Source organism: Rhinolophus sinicus, chromosome 14 (assembly GCF_057876585.1).
Source record: "Rhinolophus sinicus isolate RSI-liver-muscle chromosome 14, RSI-T2T, whole genome shotgun sequence".
Taxonomy (NCBI): domain Eukaryota; kingdom Metazoa; phylum Chordata; class Mammalia; order Chiroptera; family Rhinolophidae; genus Rhinolophus; species Rhinolophus sinicus.
The window spans coordinates 67,189,777-67,209,933 of NC_142514.1; the positions used below are offsets into that span (position 1 = coordinate 67,189,777).

Consider the following 20,157-nt stretch of genomic DNA (forward strand, 5'->3'; position numbering starts at 1 on the left):
GAGACTCTTCTAATCATGATGAACTACTGCTTGAGCATTGATAACATCTATTAAGATGTGTATACTTTTTTTGGCACCCCCAGTATATGTTCAAAAATTTTTTGAGAACACTTTTCACAATAGATAAAAACTGAAAACCCAGACATGCCTCCATAGTAGAAAAGTGTTATATCTTCATACACTAGAACATAGAAGCTTACTACTGCAAACAAAAAGGATGAATCTTATCAATATCTAAAAACAAAAGAAGCAAGACACAAAAAATACATAAAACATAATTCCATTTAGATAAAGTTTGAAAGCGTGCCAAATTAATTACATTATTGTTGGATGCACTTGCAATTGATAAAATCCTAAAAAAGAATTGTCAAAGTTGTTATAATCATTGGTTCTAAAAGTTTTCTCAGGGCTGCAATAAGCACCGTTGGGTTACTGACAAGTTCTATTCTGTACCTGGACACTATTCTGTACCTGGACAGTGAGTTAGGGGTTAATTTATAATTATCAATTATAGTGTATGTTGTACATTTTATATTTTATGCTATTTTCTGTATCCTATTTCACAATTTAGCAAAAAAATAAAAACAGAAGGAAGGAGATGTAGGTTAGCGAAATATTGCTTTGAGAAAGAGCAAAAAAACTCTCATCACAAACAATGAAGCTCAGAAAGATGTGACACGATATTATTCATGTGCTGAAAAAAAAAGAACTTTCAACCCAGAATTCTCTGGCAATGAAAGGATCCATTTGGGAATAGAGGGGAAATCAAGACATTCTAATATAAATGAGAACTAAGAGAATTCATTGCTAACAGACCTACACTAAAAGAAAGGCTAAAGAAAGTTATCAGAAAAGAATAAAATGATAAATGAAAGAATCTTGGAATACCAGGAGGGGCCAGAGAATAATGAAAAGTGTGAAATTTTAAAAATAGAAATAGAAAAAAATTAAAGTTCAAAAGTAATTCAGTGACATAGGAAAAAGAAAACGGAGAAAAAAGATATGAACAGAAAACAGTAAAGAAAATGATAGACTTAAGGCTTACTATATCAATAATTGCATTAAATATAAATTTTCTATGCACATCAATTAAAGATAGAAATGTGCTGAGTGAATGGAATAAGCAAGGCCCAAAATGTGATGTCTACTAGAAACTGACATCATGCATGTTTCTACCTTTTGTTTTCCCAGCAGATGCTTATTTGTATGTCCTGTGCCTAAACACACTCCAAGGAGATGTACAGAAAAATAGGTAATGGTTCCTGTCCTCAGATGAACTTTACTTTTATTTGAAAACAAATACTAGATTCCAATTATTTGTACCTGGGTGTGGACTGCATTTATTACCTGGATCCCGTGTACCCCTAACTGTAGCAAGGACACTGTGATGTTTTCCTGTGTCTGATATCACTGCCAACTTCAATTCTGATTCCCAAAGTCTTCAAATTGTTTTGGCATTTCCATTTCCCCAGATAACAGGTCAATGGGCAGAGGTTCTCTCCGAGGAGGACTGGGGAAATCATTATCATTATTTCTTGTCTCAGAGTTGAAATGTCTTTTGTCTTGAGATCCTGTCCTCCCCTCCAGGAGACAGGTTCAGGGTCTCAACTTGGCTCAGATGATAGCTAGAGATTGTGACATTTTATGGGGGCTTCTTCTCAGCCTCCTAATAATGTCATTGATTTCATTTGATTGTTTTCTCCCATCTCTTTTGACGCTACAGATTCCCTGTTGTATTCACCATCATCAAAAGTCTTTTTGATCAGGCCCAGGTGGCTGTCACTCCAACCATGTTATAATCTGAATGTTTGTGTTTTCCAATATTACTCTGATGAAACCCTAACCCACAATGTCCCAATGGGATGGTACTTAGAATTGGGGCTTTTAGAGATAACTAGGGAATGAGGGTGGGACCCTCATGAATCCAATTAGTGCCTTTATAACAGAGAGTCATGAGAGCTCCCTCCACCATTTCCACTTTGTGAGGACACAGCAAGAAGCAGCCCTCTGTAAAGCAGAAAGAGGGCTCTTACCAACAACCCACCAATGCTGGCGCACTTACCATGGACTAACAGCCACCAGCACTGGGAGAAATAAATGTTTGTTTTATAAGCTATCCAATATATGGTAATTTGTTGTAGCAGTGAGCTGACTAGGACAAACCATGATGCTCATTACTATCATTGTATGTATTTGGCTTCTGATATTCAAGTGCCAACACCTGGCCTCAATGTGTCAGGGTTTATCGCCCATAACACTACCGGGGACATCCAGTTCTGCAATGGCACATGTCCCCTCGGCTCTTGCCTACAGCACTTTTAGGAATTCCTACTGAACTTTTAGGAATGATTGAATCCCTTTCACCAGTGCATATTCTTACATTTGGTAATTTGATTGTAACACCTTAAAAGTGTAGTTCAAAGGTAAGAAAAGGAGGCTATGTTAGCTGAAATTTCAAAGGGCGATATCAAAGTTTGTATCTTGGTTTTGAAGCACATTAAGGGATTAAGAACTGAGGCCAAAGCAAAAACAAGATTAGGATGCAAAGTTTATGCTTTCTAGTATTCTAATCTCAGTCGCATACCCCTCATTGTGCAGGCTGATGCCATTTCTAGAAGCAATGAGCAATTTCATCATTTAAGAGCCAATTTTGCATTCTTTTTATTATCATTGCCAGTATTACAGTTTACATTTTCTTTATAAAGTGGTAATACAACCTTTCTTTACAGGATTCAAAACAATGAGTATATAATGAAAAGCATGTGACTCATTCACCCCTGATCCCACCCCCTTCTCCCGCAAAGGTACCAATGTTTCTAGCTTCTAATGGGGTTTTTCAGAGATATTTTATGTGTACATATGTATGATTGCACACTATAATTACATTTTTTACAGAGAACACATCATACACAGCTTGTGTACCTCATTTTTTCACTTTGCAATGTATTTTCAAGATTTTCTATGTTTCTAAAAATGAAGTTGCACTCTCAATTTATTTACTGGCTACATAGTATTCCAGTACATGTACATGCTAAATTTATATTACCAGTTTATATAAATGAATATTTAAGTAGTTTCCAATCTTTTGTCATTTAGAGCAATGTCTCAATGCATTTTTTGTATATATATTACTTTAAACATGTGTATTTCCTAAAAGTGAATGTGCTATATCATTTTGTATGTATATTTATTCTATCTAATGTGGACCAGGCATTGATATCCTCTAGTAGGCATTTTTTTATATTTAAAACTTGGCTGAATGAAATAAAAAAAGATACACACCCAAAACAGGCCAAAGCATATATCCACATGCTATAATTTCTTTAAAAGGAGAGCTATTTCTTTTTGAATAATGAGCCCAAACCTCTCACAACATTACCAACAAGTTTAGCAGGAGCACACAATATTGCAGTGAGCTCATTGCCAAGTTTGTCTAAGGTTTTTGCTAACCAGGGAGTATCATCATTTATAGTACCATCAATAATATTTTTCAAATGATTTATCTCTGCATTCATCTCTTCAGATTTCTTTTTAAATCCATCTTTAAGCAGCTCTTCTTGGACCTAAAAAAAAAAGTGAGGAGGGAAGTAAAATTTTTTAAATACCATTTTTCCTAGAATTACATTTTGTATTTAAGAATTTGGTCAAACTGTCTTTGTTTTACTCCTAAATTTGTTCTCACTTACACAATTTTGCAACAAAGAATATCTCCTGTCTTGGGCCTGAACATTGAAAGAAAGTATTGTTTATAGCCTTCCTAATGTTCACACACCATTAGGGTTTTCTAGAATGCTATACCTGACATGAGGGCAAATGTAGTATGTTCCAGTTGAATACTAGTTGAGAGGTGACCTTGGTCTGCTGGCACTACTTCTCAGTCCACTTGGGATAATATGGTCAACCAAATTGTACAAATAATGGGAACTTATACATTGTTCTAGAACTCTATTACAAACATGTCCAGATGGACAATCGGAGAATTCCCTTTGCCATATGATAACGTAGGTAGACTACCCACACCTGGGGACAATGCATCAAAGTTAGAAGCTGTCATTTTTTTGTGTTTTTAAGTCTGGACATTTTGGATAGTTTTAGGTCAGCATAGATCTACCTCAGGATCTCTGGGTGGCACTAGGGTCCTGATAATTGGCAGTGATCTTGGTAAAGCAATGAAGCTGGTTATAATGAATACATGTGTTTGGAATACTCGTTTAATCAGGCCTCATGAGAACTTTTAAAGATCCTCAAAAATAACAGTTCAAACCCTACTTATTTTCTCCAAGCACTTAGAGATACTGTGCTTCTCTGGATCACTCCAGAGTTTACAAACAGAGTAGAATTCAAAGGCTTCTTTTAAAACGAGGAGGAGTATGAGGAGGAGGAGAAGAAGCAGCAGGAGGAGGAGGAAGTGGAAGAGAAGGAAGAGGAGGAGAGAAGGAGAAGAGGTCAAAGGATTCAGGCTTTAATAAATCACAGCAGTAAATGGCAACGGTACTTCCCTCCATGGCCTTGCTGAAACCTTCATCCCTCCCACCGAGGTACCAGGACAGTGACCATGGAGCACAGCTGAGGCTGCAGCTGGATTTACCTTCAGTTTATGTTCCAGCATCATATTCTGCTCTCTTATTGCGTTTTCTCTTTCCCTCTCCAGCTTCTCCTTCAGTTGGACGATGTTTTCCTGGAGACTCCTCTCTTGTGCCTCCATCTGCAGCTGCTGCTCCTGCAGTTGCTGCCGCAGCAGCTCCTGTTCCTTCTCAGCTGCCTGCTTCCTGGCCCGCTCCTCTGCCCCAGGAAGGTTTTAGAGAAGGAGGAAAATTAAGTGAGGATGGACCTTTACCCTCCCGAAGGAGAAGGAGACCAAACCAAATTGGAAGGGCCGGTGGGAAATCCCTGAGTTCCCCCTGTGTCCACACCAGCGTGAGCACACTGCAGAATGTGATGGGAAAGGCCTGGCCTGGCTGTGGTACAACTACAACTCCCCTTGTGGTTTTCAGATTTAGCAGACTCTGTTCCACAGAAGAGGAAGTTCCTTGTTGCAGGAAGGTTTTGCTCTCACACCTGCCGAAGGGCATTGCAGGAACCTGCCTGCCCATTGTGGGCCCAGACCAGCCCCTTACCTGCTATGGCCTTCTCCCCATCAGTGAGCGCTTTGTCTGACTGCAGGATGGATTTCTCTATGGCTGCCTGTGACTTCAGGAACCTCTGAAATACCTCATTCGCCTGAGGAAACAAGAAAGAACAAAGAACTTCCATCTCCAGTGCAGAGAACGCTGTGCAAAAACTAGAATGTCCACGCAGTTTTTCCTTCATGCTTAAAACTCTACAGTGGCTCCAAACAAAGTGTGTGCAAGCTCTGTAGAGTCACCACGGATTGTCCATATCCCTTGCTTCCTGCCTCTCTCCTGTCTCTCTCCCAGTGCCACTTCCTTCTACCCACTCCAAGTTCCAGCCAGTGAGAACCCTGTTCCTTTCTACAAACCCATAGTCTCGGGTGTTTTTTAATATTTGCCTTCCCAATGTAAAATGTTCTCTCTAGTGCTACTGTTCTCCTCTGCCACTTGCTGGCTATGACTTTAGGCAAGCTGTTTTAACCCATCTCTGCCTCTCGGTTAAGACGTAGAAAATGTTGACAATAGTGTAGATGCTTCTTAATGCTATTTGAAAGATTAAATTCAATCATCTAGGGAAATAACATTATGCCTATAACAATAACAGTTCGATATATATTGGTTGCATTGTTATCATCATTATTGTTTTCATTATTATAACATGTTATCGTCACTTATATAGTCCGTTTCTCCAGTTGATAAATGTTACAGCTCTGCATGTATTGTCTATGTATTGGACTTCGTTTTTCACTTGATGAGCCTTGAGTGCACAGATTCTGACTTTAATTTGTAAATTGACAACACTTGGCACATTGAATGTCATGTTGTTGAATGAAGAAATTAATGACTTCTTTACTGTCTCTTGTGGGTTTCAGAAATGCATACTCATGTTTGAACATTTCTACTCTACTTAGGAAGAAAGAACAAATAGTGGACCTTAAAAGCTAAATCTGTCATGATATCCCCTTGCTCTCTTATGACATACAACTGGTGCTTTCCTCTCAGATTTTCAGGAGAACCCCCGCCCCCCTCCTTGATTTTAATATGTAAGATCCCCATGCTCCCCTTCTTCCTCACCTTCACTCCTTTCCTGGGCACTTGCCAATAGTCCCGTTCAATCCTTTCCTTTGTTTCCAGGTAAAGTTTGTGACCGCCAGAAACAGAGAATATTCCTGCTGAAATACTTTCCATTAGGGCCGTTGAAAGTTGATCAAGTTTAGCCTGGCAGTATTTAGCAGATGCCTCTTCATTCTGCAGCAAGAAATTCTCTTTCTTATTTTTTAGGATTTCCTGCAAGGGAAATGTAGAGGGATGTCACTAGAAGAAAGGAACAGAGAAGATAAAATTCCAAAGAATCTGATAGAAAGAAGTCTAACTGTGGTCCTTATGAGAAAAACATTCTGTTGGAGGAAGATATGGAATAAAGTAGGAATCACCAGACTTGATTTACTCTGAAACATGAAAACTCTCTTATGGAAGTTTCTTAATTACCCTGGGTTTCAGGTTCTTTATCTGAAAAAGTAGAGTTGCATTACCAAATTTCTATGGTGAGTTGCAGCCGTAGCATTCAGTGATTCTAACTTCAATGATATCACAAGGGGCAACAGAGTTGAAAAGGGCCTGGAATTAGGGTCTGATAAGATACTTGGTTCCTGGAAATGGGAGAATGCTCACAAAAATCAACCAGCTCAGGACTGACTTTTGGGTGTTCTGGGTAGAATTGAAATCAATAGAAGCATTGATTGGAGGCTCTCTATACTGATTATGTATCAGAGAACACAGAGATTTCCGGATAAAGAACCTGAATTTGTATGTGGCAAGGGTGGGTAGGGGACGTAGTCCTTTGAAACTTCATCCCCATGAGATCCAGACTACTTGATCCATGAGTGAGAGAGGAGACATGGGGTCAATAAAAGTACTGCTAAGCTTTAATTCTTCAAGGTGAAGGTTAGCAGAGTAAAGAAGTACTAAGACAAAGTACCACAAGCTTCTTCTGGAACTCCTGGTTTTCATCCTTGAAGGAGTGCTCCATGAAGATTTCAGTGGCTTCCTTCTCACAGGCTGCGTGCAGGTCCAGCAGCTCCTGGAGCGTGTCTGTGGGGAGCCTCACTCGCTGGGCCATCTGCTCACTGTAGTGGGCGGCTGCCTTCTGCACGGCCGCTGAGTTCTCAAGCTGGGCCAGAGTTGTCACTGCGTTCTCCAAACAAGGTACTGCTCCACTATTGATGGCATCCACATAGGTCACCACCAGAGTCCCCAGCCCTGAATAAGCCAGGAAATTTAGAGGATGAATTTAAAGTTATCACTCAAGAGGATCCAAGATTCTAAGGCTACATTTCTGAATATTTCTCTCTTTCTCTTTCTCTCTCTCTCTGTCTCTCTCTCTCTCACGCATGTTCACACACACACACACACACACACACACACCTTCCTTCTACTATCATCACCTTCATTTTTCTACTGACATTTCTATTTTATGGTTCTTTAGGCCACAAGGCTAAAAATTAAATATCAACCTTCATCTGATGTATTAAAGGGTATCTAGAAGACATAATATCACATTAAAAATATTAGAAGCAAAACTATTTACATGAGACACAGTAAAATAGATATATTTATTCCTAATGCAGAGGCTGCCAGTGAATCTTCAGGGATTTATGGGCTAATATTCATTATTGGACTGCTTTAAATTCTCAAAATATCTTTTGTATTCTCCTTGCAAATCACACTCATTATAAAGGACTTCCCTTGAGAAAATATTATATTCTATTTTTATACCCAGTTAGCGACTTCTTATCAGAGGATTTTTTCAGATACACGGAAGCTTCAGATGTTGCTGATAAAGTTTGAAATTTGGAGAAGGATTTATAAACCCCCCAAAGTGTAAAAATACACTTCCCTTCATGCACTATGAATACCTGTAGACCCATAATTCTATATAGAATCAACGGAAATCTTGGAAAACACATCATATAATATATTCAACATGTATTAGGCCTCACAGAAATGTGAAAAGGAGACTCACGTTTCCCAGTGACCGTGATTCCCTCTCTCAGGGTCTTGGTTCTCGCCTGGCTGAAGACATAAGAACAGAAATTCTTTGTTTGTTCTTGGAAATTAGGATCCAGCTGTGTTTCTGTCACATTCTCAATATTGGCTAGGAGTTCTTTGTCATTTGTAGGCCTATCAAAGACAAAACACTTCCGTTTTGGGAAGAAATGTCGGATGCACTCTCTGGGAAGATTGGACATTTGAACTTTGGGATTTCTGCCTAAAGAAAAAAAAAAAAAGATGATTACAGTAGGAACAGTCTGAGGGCAAGGAACATAAAGACTTTTGTGACAGGGATTTTTGTATCTTTGCCATCTATTGTATCTTTGCTATTTATAAATAGAAGTTCTTTTTATAACTCCTGTAGTATAAAGACCCATTGCTTCGTAAAACATTAAACTTACCAATGATACAACTCTGGGTAGAAATTTGAGGAGAGATCTAACGTGGTAATAAGAAACCTATTGCTGTTATCCTCAGGCCTAAACATGGTAGACTATTGTCTATATCGTCTATATTGTTTACTAAATGACTGACTAACAGAAAAGTTCAAATGTAAAATTTTGGTCTACATGATCCCATTGAGTTGTGGGACAAAAGGAACATCCACAAACAAGGGATAATGAAACAATATTAGGAATGACACCCTGATTATTTAAGGAAAACTGTTTTGATTGTAAAAATCATATGCAAGCAAGAGCTTTTGTTTTTAGCAAAAACCTCTAAAGAGTAAATAAAACTACAATGTAATTTTAAGATGTCACCACTAATCTCTATGTTCTTTCAAGTAAAGAACTATATTCGATTTGACCGTGTTTGTTTCTCTTCTGCCTCACCACTTTCTCATCAGGTGTTTAGAGAAAGCATAAATAGAAACATGAAGACAAGAACAAATAAATTGGAATTGGTATTTAGCTCAAATTTTCATCAGAACCACATCCACATAAATGTAAAGCATTAAAATAATTTATTATTTTGAAATTGTAGCATGGGGAAACATGGGGAAATTATTAGAAAGCTATGATACAGGAAATAAATGAATAGCTCATAATTATTAGAAATACTGCAAAAGCATAGATTGAAAAGACACATACTTCTTCAGGTTCATTTAAAAGTTAGTCAAGGCTGTAGGCAATGTATCTTTGCAATCAATAGAAAGTTATATCCCAATTTTTAAAGAATAATATCTATCTGTATGCTAGATTTTTTGTTTTTGTTAGATAGGCTTTTCATTGCAATTCCATGCTTAACAAGTATTTGGTCAGTTGTTTTCCTCAACACAGCAAAGCAGAAGCCAAACTAGGGACACAAGTGTCTGGTCTTTAGAAGGTTTTGGCATCCACTGTATTCTATTCTAAGTTATAAGTGGATGCTAAATTGTGTGACGAACAAACGGTTTTGAATAGTTATACTCTACATTAGGCTCTGCTTTTCTTACCTGAACTGCAGTCCCTAGAGCTTTTCAGCCCACCTTCCAGTCACTATTTCTACAGACTTCAATCTAATCTCAAATACAATGCAACCCCAGAGATGATGGACAGTGTTTGGTACCTCCCACCCCCTATTGGACCATCCACTGCCCAGGCCGCGCTCTGATACCTGGAATCAGCTTCAAGGCATTCTCCAGGTACTCATCTTCTGTGATAGGGAGACCATTTAACTTCAGCTCCAGGGTAAAATCCCGGACAGACCAGATAAAGTCTGGAAAGAAACTCACAAACTCTGAGGAATCTTCTATTTCTTCCGGGGAAGGGGAGGACTTTGCCCTGATGAGTTCTGTCAGTTCTGTCACATAACTACAATTTGGCTAAGGAAAAGGAACTTCCTCCCCACAAATCCCACATTTCTCTTACAAAAAGTTATTATAAACACTCCCTTTTGCCCCAGGTTCTTCTGCTTCAGCAAAAGCAACTAAGTGACAGAAGGAGAACCTGCGTCCATCTACAACCCTATAGACTCAACGACCCAGGGGTTCAGTTCCTGGAAGGATACTGCAGCTGCTCCAGCGCCTGGTGGTTGATGGTGCTCATGCTGTTGTAGACAAAGCTGCTGCTCAGAAGCACGGCCAGTGCGAAGATCCACGAGTCATTCTTGGGGTCGCCCTAGAAAGCACATTCAAGTAAGACGTTTAGGAGTTCACCTTGCAGAAATTCATTCAGACAGTAAGTGTATCAGTCTTCCATTTATTATTTCAGCTCAAATATTTACCATGCAAAGAAATAAGTTTGAAGACAGACCTAAATACAGATATCAGCTTTGACAATTACGAAGATATTTCTTATGACTGATTTTTTCATATATAAAGAAATTATAATCTTTACTGGAGCTTTCTTTTAATTCAGTTGGATGAAATAAAATAACATATTTAGAAAAACATAGTACAGTACCTGGTGTGCAATAGGGTTCAATGAAGGGTGTTAATACACATATTTATTCTACAAACATTTGTTTGGTCATGTGCTATATAAAATGTACTGTGATTGACATAATGGGGATGTATTCAACAAATGTTTACGGGAAGCTACTAAATGTTTCCACTGTTCTTAAAATAAAAAACAGTTTAAAATGACAAATATCACTTTAAAGGTGACTCTTTTAAAGTAATGACAAACATTTATAACAATGAATGTAGCAAAGATGACATCTATAAGGAACTTACATCTTCAAAATGTTTCTAATCTGTGGAGCATATAGCTATAATATTCAATTAAACTTAGAAGTCCATTAAGGAAGTACCTAGCTCTGAGAGTTGGTTGAAAGAGTACATGATATGAAGTCTTCCTCAAAGTCTTGAGCTGATTATTAAAGAATTGGTAGAATCGGTGAAGTAATCTGCAGGTAGAAAGACCCACAGGAGCAAAAGTAGAAATGGCAGGACACAGGGGTCTTTGCAATAAAAGTAGAGTGATTTGATTTCATGTGAGCAGACGGTAGGTCTACAAGTTAAGGCTGGATATTGAGCCTAGTACAACCAGATGAAAGACCTCAAAGGCCAAGCTAATTTGTTAGTATAAATTACAGCACTGTCTAAATAATGGCATGATCCAGAAATTATTTCTCTTATAAACAGTGTCTAAAGCTCTTACTTAGAGTAAATGTAAAAAACTGGGATTTATATTCACAAAACTCAATAAAAAAGTTTGGGGGAGAAATGCTGATTCGTTAATGTAGCTTCCAAACCCTATTTAAAAAATAATAATCAATTAAGATAAGAAGAATTAGCACTTATGACAAATAATAAATTATTTAGACAGCAAGACTGTATCATTGTTTGATATATGCATCTAAAAATGAACAGAATTTCTGAGTCATTTTTTGGTAGAAACAGATATAGACATTTAGGCACTATTTGCAAATAAGCCTCAAATAAGGCAAGAAAGGAGAAATAATTCACTTCACACATTAGTAGAAATCTAAAGTATCAAAAATCCATCTTAAAATGATTTTGTAGGACAAACACATACTTTTATAGAATCAGTATATTCGGAAGTGTGTCAAAGCCTCTCAGTATGATTTTTGGGTACTTGATGAACTTCACCATCTCTTTGATGGCAGGGCCTTTACTTTGGTCATTTATATTTACAGTACTAATCGTGAGACCTGGGGATCAGGTGCTCAGTAATTATTTATTTAACTGAGTCAACTCATTTACCCAGTGTGAAGAAATAAAAGTTTACTCAATATACCATGACACCTTACCTAGAAGTGAGATTCAAACAAATCAAAATTTGCCTCATATATATACTTGGATTCTAGATTTCACAAATAAACCAAGCAGTTAAGTTTAAAAGTGTCATGAAGAGAATATCCAGATTTAAAAGGATTTATCTGTGACTTTCAGCCTTACCTTTTCCACATCACCCAGGCCCTCGGTGTCCAGAAGGACTAGGGTGTGGTTAGGCTTAGAAGGGTGAGGCACACACCACATCCAGATGCCCTTGGTTTCAGACTGCACTGTGGAGCCCAGAGGGAAGCCTATAAAGAAAGGAGAGACACAACATAGAGTGATAGCAGATAATCTAAGCAGCCAAGGAGCTGCAAAGTCAGATTGTTGGAATATAAGAACTCCAGCACATAAGATGGTGTTTTCTCTACTTTGTAAGAATGCCCTACTTTGTGTGTTGCCTATTTGATGGATGAGGGGATATTAACTATGAAAATGATACCCAGCATGGGCTTAAGATGGAGGCAAGAGGCATCCATGAACCAGACATAATGTAATTCACTGATAACCATAATAACAGCATTTTGAAAGAATGACATTCTTTGTGAACCCACAAATAATTTTTAAGATGATAGATAGTTAAACATCTTTATATGTTGCTGGGAATATTCCATAGATAAAGCAAAATATGTTATGAGAGAGAGAGGGAGAGACACAATTACAAGAGCCCAGTGCTTATGTAAGTAAAAGACAATAGAAATCTGAGCATTAGTAGGAGACACTTTTCTTTCAGGAATAAAACAAAAAATATGGAAACAAGTTACATTGTTAATAATTTAGTGGTGAGAATTAGAATTAGAAGGTTGGTTTATTGAGAGGAGTTTGGTTCTCCCTTCATGTGACCAGGAAAGAAAACCCAAAGCTGTGATATAGCTAGAGTCAAAGATTGGCCCTTGCCTGAGACAGCACTCACCATCTTTCTGTCCTGCAAGACGGTTCATCAAGTAGGATTTGCCTGTACGATATAGTCCTACAATGGCCACAACCACCACTGGCTGAGAAATCTTGTTAAGAATCTGTAGAGCTTTCTGGTTCACTGACAGCTGCTCATTGTTGTTTTCCACCAGACAAATGGGGGCCAGCATGTTGTGTCCAGATGCCATGGCAGCCTGCCAACCTAGAAAAGCCTCCTAGTAGAAATAAGATTGCAAATTTATTCTCTGGCTCAGAGTTATCCAAAGCACCCATGATGTTAGGGAACTGTGAGTTTTCTGCTTTGTTTTTGGCACAGTATGCATAGGCTAAGCCCTGAAATGAAAAATTCATGTATTTTTGGTTCTGTCCTTACAGTGAATGTCTACGAGGGCCAAAGTGCTCCCAATGCTGTATGAGGAACTCAGATTGGATGTTGTTGCCGCCACAGCACACTCACGTCATATAACGCAGTAGTGTGGCTCTACCCAATGCAGGGGTCATCATCACTGAGAAGCAAAGTCGTCACCTCACCCGAGTCCTCTCCCAAGTCCTAAGGCTTAACCAGCTATTAAGTGGGCAGTGACACTGATGATGAGGGATGACCTGGGACAAGGATGACCACAGGAACACAAGCCATGAACTGTTAAGCCACAGATTTCATGCATCTCTTCTCTCATGGTCCTAGTTGTTGAGAAGAGCTATATAACTAGTGATAAATATGACAAGTATTCATCAAAACCTGAGATTTTTAAATTGTTAATTCGGTTTGACATATAAGAGACCAATGAAATGCAACATCTATAAAACATTTATGATATTCAAGGGATAGAAGGAGTTGTAGGTTCCAGAAGGGAATGAGTTTTTCATTTTTCTCCTTTTTAAAAAATCATCAAAATCCTTTGGCCACAAAGTGGAAGAATCATCCCATGTGAAGGAAAACTGAGTCACAGGGAGATTGATTTGTTTTTCAAACTAGAAATGTGCATCAATATCAAGAAATGGATGTATATTTAAGCCAATAAAACCTGTATGTTAATAAAATTCAATGAAGAATAACAAGAAGACCTCCCAATTTATGTACCTTCCACATAAGTGTTCAAAAATATCCATGTTTCCACCTTTTGCATATGACATACTATATATATAGAAAACCTTAAAGATTCCACACAAAAAAACTATTAACACTAGCAAATGAATTCAGTAAAATAGCAGGATACAAAATTAATATTCAGAAATCAGTTGCATCTTTATACACCAATGTTAAACTATCAGAAAGAGAAATTAAGAAAACAATTCCATTTACAACTGCATCATGAAGAATAAAATACCTAGGAACAAATTCAACCAAAGAAGTAAAAGACCTGTACTCTGAAAACTGTAAGACGTTGATGACAGAAATTGAAGTTGATACAAATAAATGGCAGGATATACAGTATTCATGGATTGGAAGAATTAATATCATTATAATGTCCATTTGACCGAAGCAATATTCAGATTCAATGCAATCCCTATCAAAATGCCAATGGAATTTTTACCAAACTAGAACAAATATTTCTAAAATTTATATGGAACCACAAAAGACCACAAACAGCCAAAGCAATCTTACAAAGAACAAAGTTGGAGGTATCATACTATTTTATTTCAAACTATACTATAAGGTTATAGTAATCAAAATAGTATGATATCAGCACACAAACATATACATAGATCAATGGAACAGAATAGAGAGCGCAGAAATAAACCCACACTTGCAGGTCTGACAATTATGCTCACGAACTCATCATAGAAAAAGTGCCACATACCTCATTGCTGAATATCACTATAGTCACCTTCAAAGTACACCCCTTGGGAAGCTATGCACCAATGCCAGCACCTATACCACCCTTCAAAGCAATTTTGGAACTCTTTTTGTGGAATGGCCATCGGAGCTGTCATCGTATTACCCTTGATGTTCTGAATGCCATCAAAATATCTTCCTTTCAATATTTCCTTTCTCTTTGGGTAAAGAAAGAAGTCACTGGGATCAGGTGAGTAAGGAGGGTGTTCCAATATAGTTATTTGTTTACTGGATAAAAGCTCCCTCACAGACAGTTCCATGTGAGCTAGTGCATTGTCGTGATGCAAGAGCCATGAGTTATTGGCGAAAAGTTTAGGTTGTCTAACTTTTTCACGTAGCCATTTCAGCACATTCAAATAGTAAACTTGGCTAACTGCTTGTCCAGTTGGTACAAATTCATAATGAATAATCCCTCTGATATCAAAGAAGGTTAACAACGTTGTTGCAATAAGTTCGCGAACTTAATTGTCAGACCTCGTATAGGGTCAATTAATCTATGACAAAGGAAGCAAGAATATAGAATGGAGAAAAGAAAGTCTTTTCAATAAATGATGTTGGGAAAACTGAACAGATGCATGCAAAAAAATGAAACTAGATCCCTTTCTTACACCATATACAAAAGTGAACTCAAAATGTAAGTCCTGAAACCATAAAACTGCTAGAAGAAAACATAGACATTAAACTCTTTGACATTGATCTTAGCAATATTTCTTGGGATATTTCTCCTAGGGCAAAAACAACAAAAGCCAAAATAAACAAATGGGATTATGGCAAACTAAAAAGCTTTACACCACACACACACACAAATAAAGCCATCAACAAAACAAAAAGGCAACCTACTAAATGAAAGGAGATATTTGCAAATGATATATCTGATAAGGGGTTAATATCCAAAATATATAAAGAACTCACACAACTCAAAATAAAAAAATAAAAAATATATCTGATTGAAAAAATGAGCAGAGGTCCTGAATAGATATTTTTCCAAGTGGCCAATAGACACATGACAAAATGCTCAACATCACTAATCATCAGGGAAATGCATATCAAAACTACAATGAGGGCTGGCCCGGTGACTCAGGTGGTTGGAGCTCTATATTCCTAATGCCTAAGGCTGCCGGTTCGATTCCCACATGGGCCAGTGCCAGATGGCTCAGTTCGTTGGAGCGCAGGCTCTCAACCACAAGGTTGCCAGGTTGGACTCCTGGACTCCAAAAATGGATGGTGGGCTCTGCCCTCTGCAACTAAGATTGAACATAGCACCTTGAGCTGAGCTGTGCCCTCCACAACTAAGATTGAAAGGACAACAACTTGGCTTGGAAAAAGTACACACTGGAAGTACACACTGTTCCCCAATAAAAGTCCTGTTTACCTTCCCCAAAAAATAATTTGGAAAAAAAACAAAACAAAAAGAATGACAATGAGATATCACATCACACCGGTCAGAATGGATATTGTCAAACACTCAACAAAGAATAAATGTTGGTGATGTGGAGAGAAAGGAACCTTTGTGCACCATTGGTGTGATAGTAAACTGGTGCAGCCACTATGGAAAACAGTATGGAGATACCTCAAAAATTTAAAAATAGAACTACCCCGTATGACCCAGCAATTCTACTTCTGGGTATTTATCTGAAGAAGTCAAAAACACAAATTCAAAATGGCATAAGCACCCCGATGTTCACTGAAGCATTACTTACAATAGCCAAGATATGTAAATAACTTAGGTGTCCATTAATGGATGAGTGGATAAAGAAGATGTGATACATTATACAATGGGATATTACCATAGTCCATAGCCATAAAACAAAATGAAATCTTGCCATTGTGGCCATACGGATGGACATGGAGGACATTATGCTAAATGAAATAAATCAAGGAAACATAAATATAGTATAATATCACTTAATATGTGGAAACTAAAGACCAAAATAAATGAACAAACAAAATAAAATAAGCTCATAGATACAGAGAACAAACTGCTTGTTGCCAGTGGGAGGAGGTGGGAAATGGGTGAAAATGATGAAGGGGATGAAGAAGTACAAACTTTCAGTTATAAAAACAATCACAGGACTGTGAAGTATAGCTTCGGCAATATAGTCAATACTACTGTAATACTATGTATAGCACTAGATGGGCTTGTGGCGATTACTTCATAAGGTATATAAACGTCTAATCACTGTATTGTGCAATGAAAACTAAATAATATTGTATGTCAATTATAATTTTAAAATAAATTTTGAAGAATATCCTAATGAAAAGACCCAGAACCAAGCTCTGCCCTCCGGTGGGTAGGCATAACTCTTGAATATGTCTACCATAGGACTTCATTAGGGAGAAGAAAGAACAGTTTACTTTCCAGGAAGTGCTATGCTGGTCCTCCCCAATTTTCAGAACATACCATGAAATAAGGTGCCCAAGATGTTTCCAAAGCAAGTTTGGGCCTGAGCAGTCATTTCCAGCCAAAGCCCAGAGACAGCAATGCTTGTATTTCAAGTTTTAAGGGTGCAGCTGGAGGTGGGAGTGAGGCCACAATTTTCAGGCAGCCCATTTGATTTTCTCTCTCTCTTTCTCTCTCTTTCTCCCATCTAGTAAATAAAGGCAGCCAGAGCACTCTGATCCAAGTCTACTCTTGATCCAATATTACTATTATTATTATTATCGTCTAAGGGGTGAATCTAATGTGACCAAGGTGTAGAAGAGGTGATAAGACCACGCTATTGCACATTACAATGTGGAACATTGAGCCCATGGATGAAATTCCCTCCAACACCTGCCCTCACCTCAAAGAGCAAGGAGAAGGCTAATCTCTCATGTCTCCATGCATGTGTCTTTTCCACTCCACTTACTACTGTCCCGGTGATGTGACATGCTGTGACGCTGTCACCTCACAGATGCCATGGCTCCAATTGGAGAAGCTGAGTTTTCCCAGAACTAAAGCCAGCAACAGAATGCTGCAGACTATCAGGCTACATGGTCCCTTCCTCAGAGACCTCTGTCCCTTCCTGAGAGACCTCTGTCACTTCCTGAGAGATCTCTGTCCCTTCCTGAGAGACCTCTGTCCCTTCCTGAGAGACCTCTCCCTTCCTGAGAGACCTTTCCCTTCCTCAAAGACCTCTCCCTTCCTCAGAGACCTCTGTCCCTTCCTCAGAGACCTCTGTCCCTTCCTCAGAGACCTCTCCCTTCCTCAGAGACCTCTCCCTTCCTCAGAGACCTCTGTCCCTTCCTCAGAGACTTTTCCCTTTCTCAGAGACCTCTGTCCCTTCTTCAGAGACCTCTGTCCCTTCCTCAGAGACCTCTGTCCCTTCCTCAGAGACCTCTGTCCCTTCCTCAGAGACCTCTGTCCCTTCCTCAGAGACCTCTGTCCCTTCCTCAGAGACCTCTGTCCCTTCCTCAGAGACCTCTCCCTTCCTCAGAGACCGCTCCCTTCCTCACAGACCTCTGTGAATTAGAAATTGAGAGGTTTAAGCCTAAGACTCAGCTGCATGCCAAAGAAAGTTGATGAATGAGCATTTCTGCCCCACATCTCCTCAGGTCAGTGGGTCAAGAACAAGTTCCCCTGTTGTTTCTCACTCCTCCTTGCTTCCTTTCCAACACCCACTTCTGTTGCTCTTGTCTAGAAGTGAGAAAGAGCAAAAGACCAAAAATCAGAACCTGAAAATAAAAGTAATCCGTCTTTTGTTGTAGTTGTTGGTAGAGACCACACATTTGGAAACAGGGCAGGATAAAAAACAGGCTTAGACTTCATAGTTACTTTTAACAGTTGATTAAAGGGAGTGAGAATGGATTATTTTATATAAATACAACTTGCTGGAATTCTTTGAATATTAGTATGGCAAATACAAAAAGAAATTTGAAAGATCATACAGTATGCTGAGGACCATGTTTTCTCTCTGTTTCTCCAATGTGTAGCAGGGGCCGCGAGAAGTCTGGGGCAGGGAGAAGGAGATGGAGGAAGCAACCCCACCCAGCGCCTCTGCCAGGGGGCCAGGCTTGGTCCCTCCGAGAATGGACTCCAGCCCCTTCAAGCAGACAGTGTAGGATGTGCTCCTCCTTCTCCCACGCAGGGATCTTTGTGCAGCCCTGGGTGGGTGCCTGAAGACGACCAGCACCCCAGGGACACCTTGTGCCGCTGTCAACTCCCAGCCCCTTTGGATCAAAACCGAGTCGCTGAGCTGCCTGGAGCCAAGCACGCGGCTTGACAAACACCATCGGGTCGCCGCCCTCTGCCGGCCGCCTCCCGCCTGCCAGAGCTGAGCCTGAGCCCCCAGAGTGGGATGTGCGCTTGGGCACGTGTTGTTGTTGTTGCTGTTGTTGTTATTTAAGGAGCATGTGCAAGGAAGGCCGAGTTTAGGAGTGAGCTTACTTGTCTCCGTGCTGCAGGGAGGGCACAACTTTCTCAGCTGTCCTTGCTGCCTCTGGTCTGCTCCTCCTGCGTCTGGCTCCTCCGGACACCGACTAGTCTCTTTAGCAGCTGAAAATCATGCGGGGGGGGTTATAGCCAAGCTATCATGGGTTGGGTTGTGGAGAACCGAAATCGAAAGGACATGCATTTCCGTGGCTTTATGTTTAGGGTTTTTAATCTTTTAACTACAGGCCCCAGTGCGGGGGCGGGGGCGGGGGCGGAGGGGGGGACGGGCCGCGAAACGGGGTGGAGGATCCATGGCTCCCCCACACCCGGCTTCGGAATCCCAGGCTGGTCCCTCCTCCTCCTCCTCAGTTCACTTAGGTGCCAGGCCCCACAGTGACCCCAGAGCCGCAGGCTGACTGTGAGCCAGACACAGCAGCTGAAAGCTCAGCAGCCTGTCTCTCAGGGGTGCTTTTTTGGGAGGCAGTTGGCTTTTTTTTTTGTTTTCATTTTTTGCGTAGACTATTTCATTCCTCTCTCTCACTTTAAGTACTTTTGTTATTAACACAAGTCCTTACTCATTAACAATAAGTGAGTATTAAAACTCCTATTTTTATACTCCAGAGATAATCGTTATTATTTTGTAGCATATACTTCCACTTGTTTTTTTGTGGTGGATCTATGGGGGATAGTGGAGGACTGGCATGTATATATTTTGAGTGTTTTCTTTAAATGAAATGATGTAAAAATACAAATTCGAAAGTGAATATTCAAAATGTCAAACAAATCATAACCATAAACACATTTTTAAAACTGACAAATGCCACAAGTATTTTCCCTCAGTTTTCTGGTGTTATCTTCTATTAAGCTTTTCTCTTCATATTTGAATTTTAGTATGAGCATTAACTCAGGAAAAAAATATGTAATTTTAAAGCATTTCACTGTATTAACTATAGACCAAAAGTTGCATAATCAAATTAGTCTTTTGCTACATCTTTTGCCCTCGGCATGCCCAAGAGCTGTGTTCTTGAATAATTTGGAGTGGTTGCATTGCCTAGTTACCTCTGCCTAGAATATTCTAGTTGGTCACAAAAAATTAAAAGTGTTAATTCCACTTTCACCAGTGTGTTTGTGTGATACAGGCTCTTTGTCAGTATATTACAAACTAAATACC

General features: G+C 39.2%; 1 protein-coding gene across 2 annotated transcripts; it reads right to left on the reverse strand.

The window, feature by feature from the left end:
• Positions 1-2,636: 2,636 nt before the first annotated feature.
• On the reverse strand, positions 2,637-19,139 carry LOC148755711 (guanylate-binding protein 6-like). 2 transcript variants are annotated; one of them, XM_088791291.1, is made up of 11 exons: positions 19,002-19,139; positions 12,797-13,013; positions 12,007-12,134; positions 10,152-10,261; positions 9,759-9,955; positions 8,134-8,379; positions 7,090-7,370; positions 6,186-6,398; positions 5,118-5,220; positions 4,589-4,782; positions 2,637-3,563 (listed from the first exon to the last, which is right to left on the reverse strand). In XM_088791291.1, exons 2-11 carry the CDS (start codon positions 12,984-12,986, stop codon positions 3,336-3,338), a joined length of 1,890 nt encoding a protein of 629 aa, XP_088647417.1. In that variant the 5' UTR covers positions 12,987-13,013; positions 19,002-19,139; the 3' UTR covers positions 2,637-3,335. The 2 variants fall into 2 exon arrangements, with proteins under 2 accessions (XP_088647417.1, XP_088647416.1); XM_088791290.1 differs by lacking the exon at positions 19,002-19,139 and adding an exon at positions 18,503-18,795.
• Positions 19,140-20,157: the final 1,018 nt, after the last annotated feature.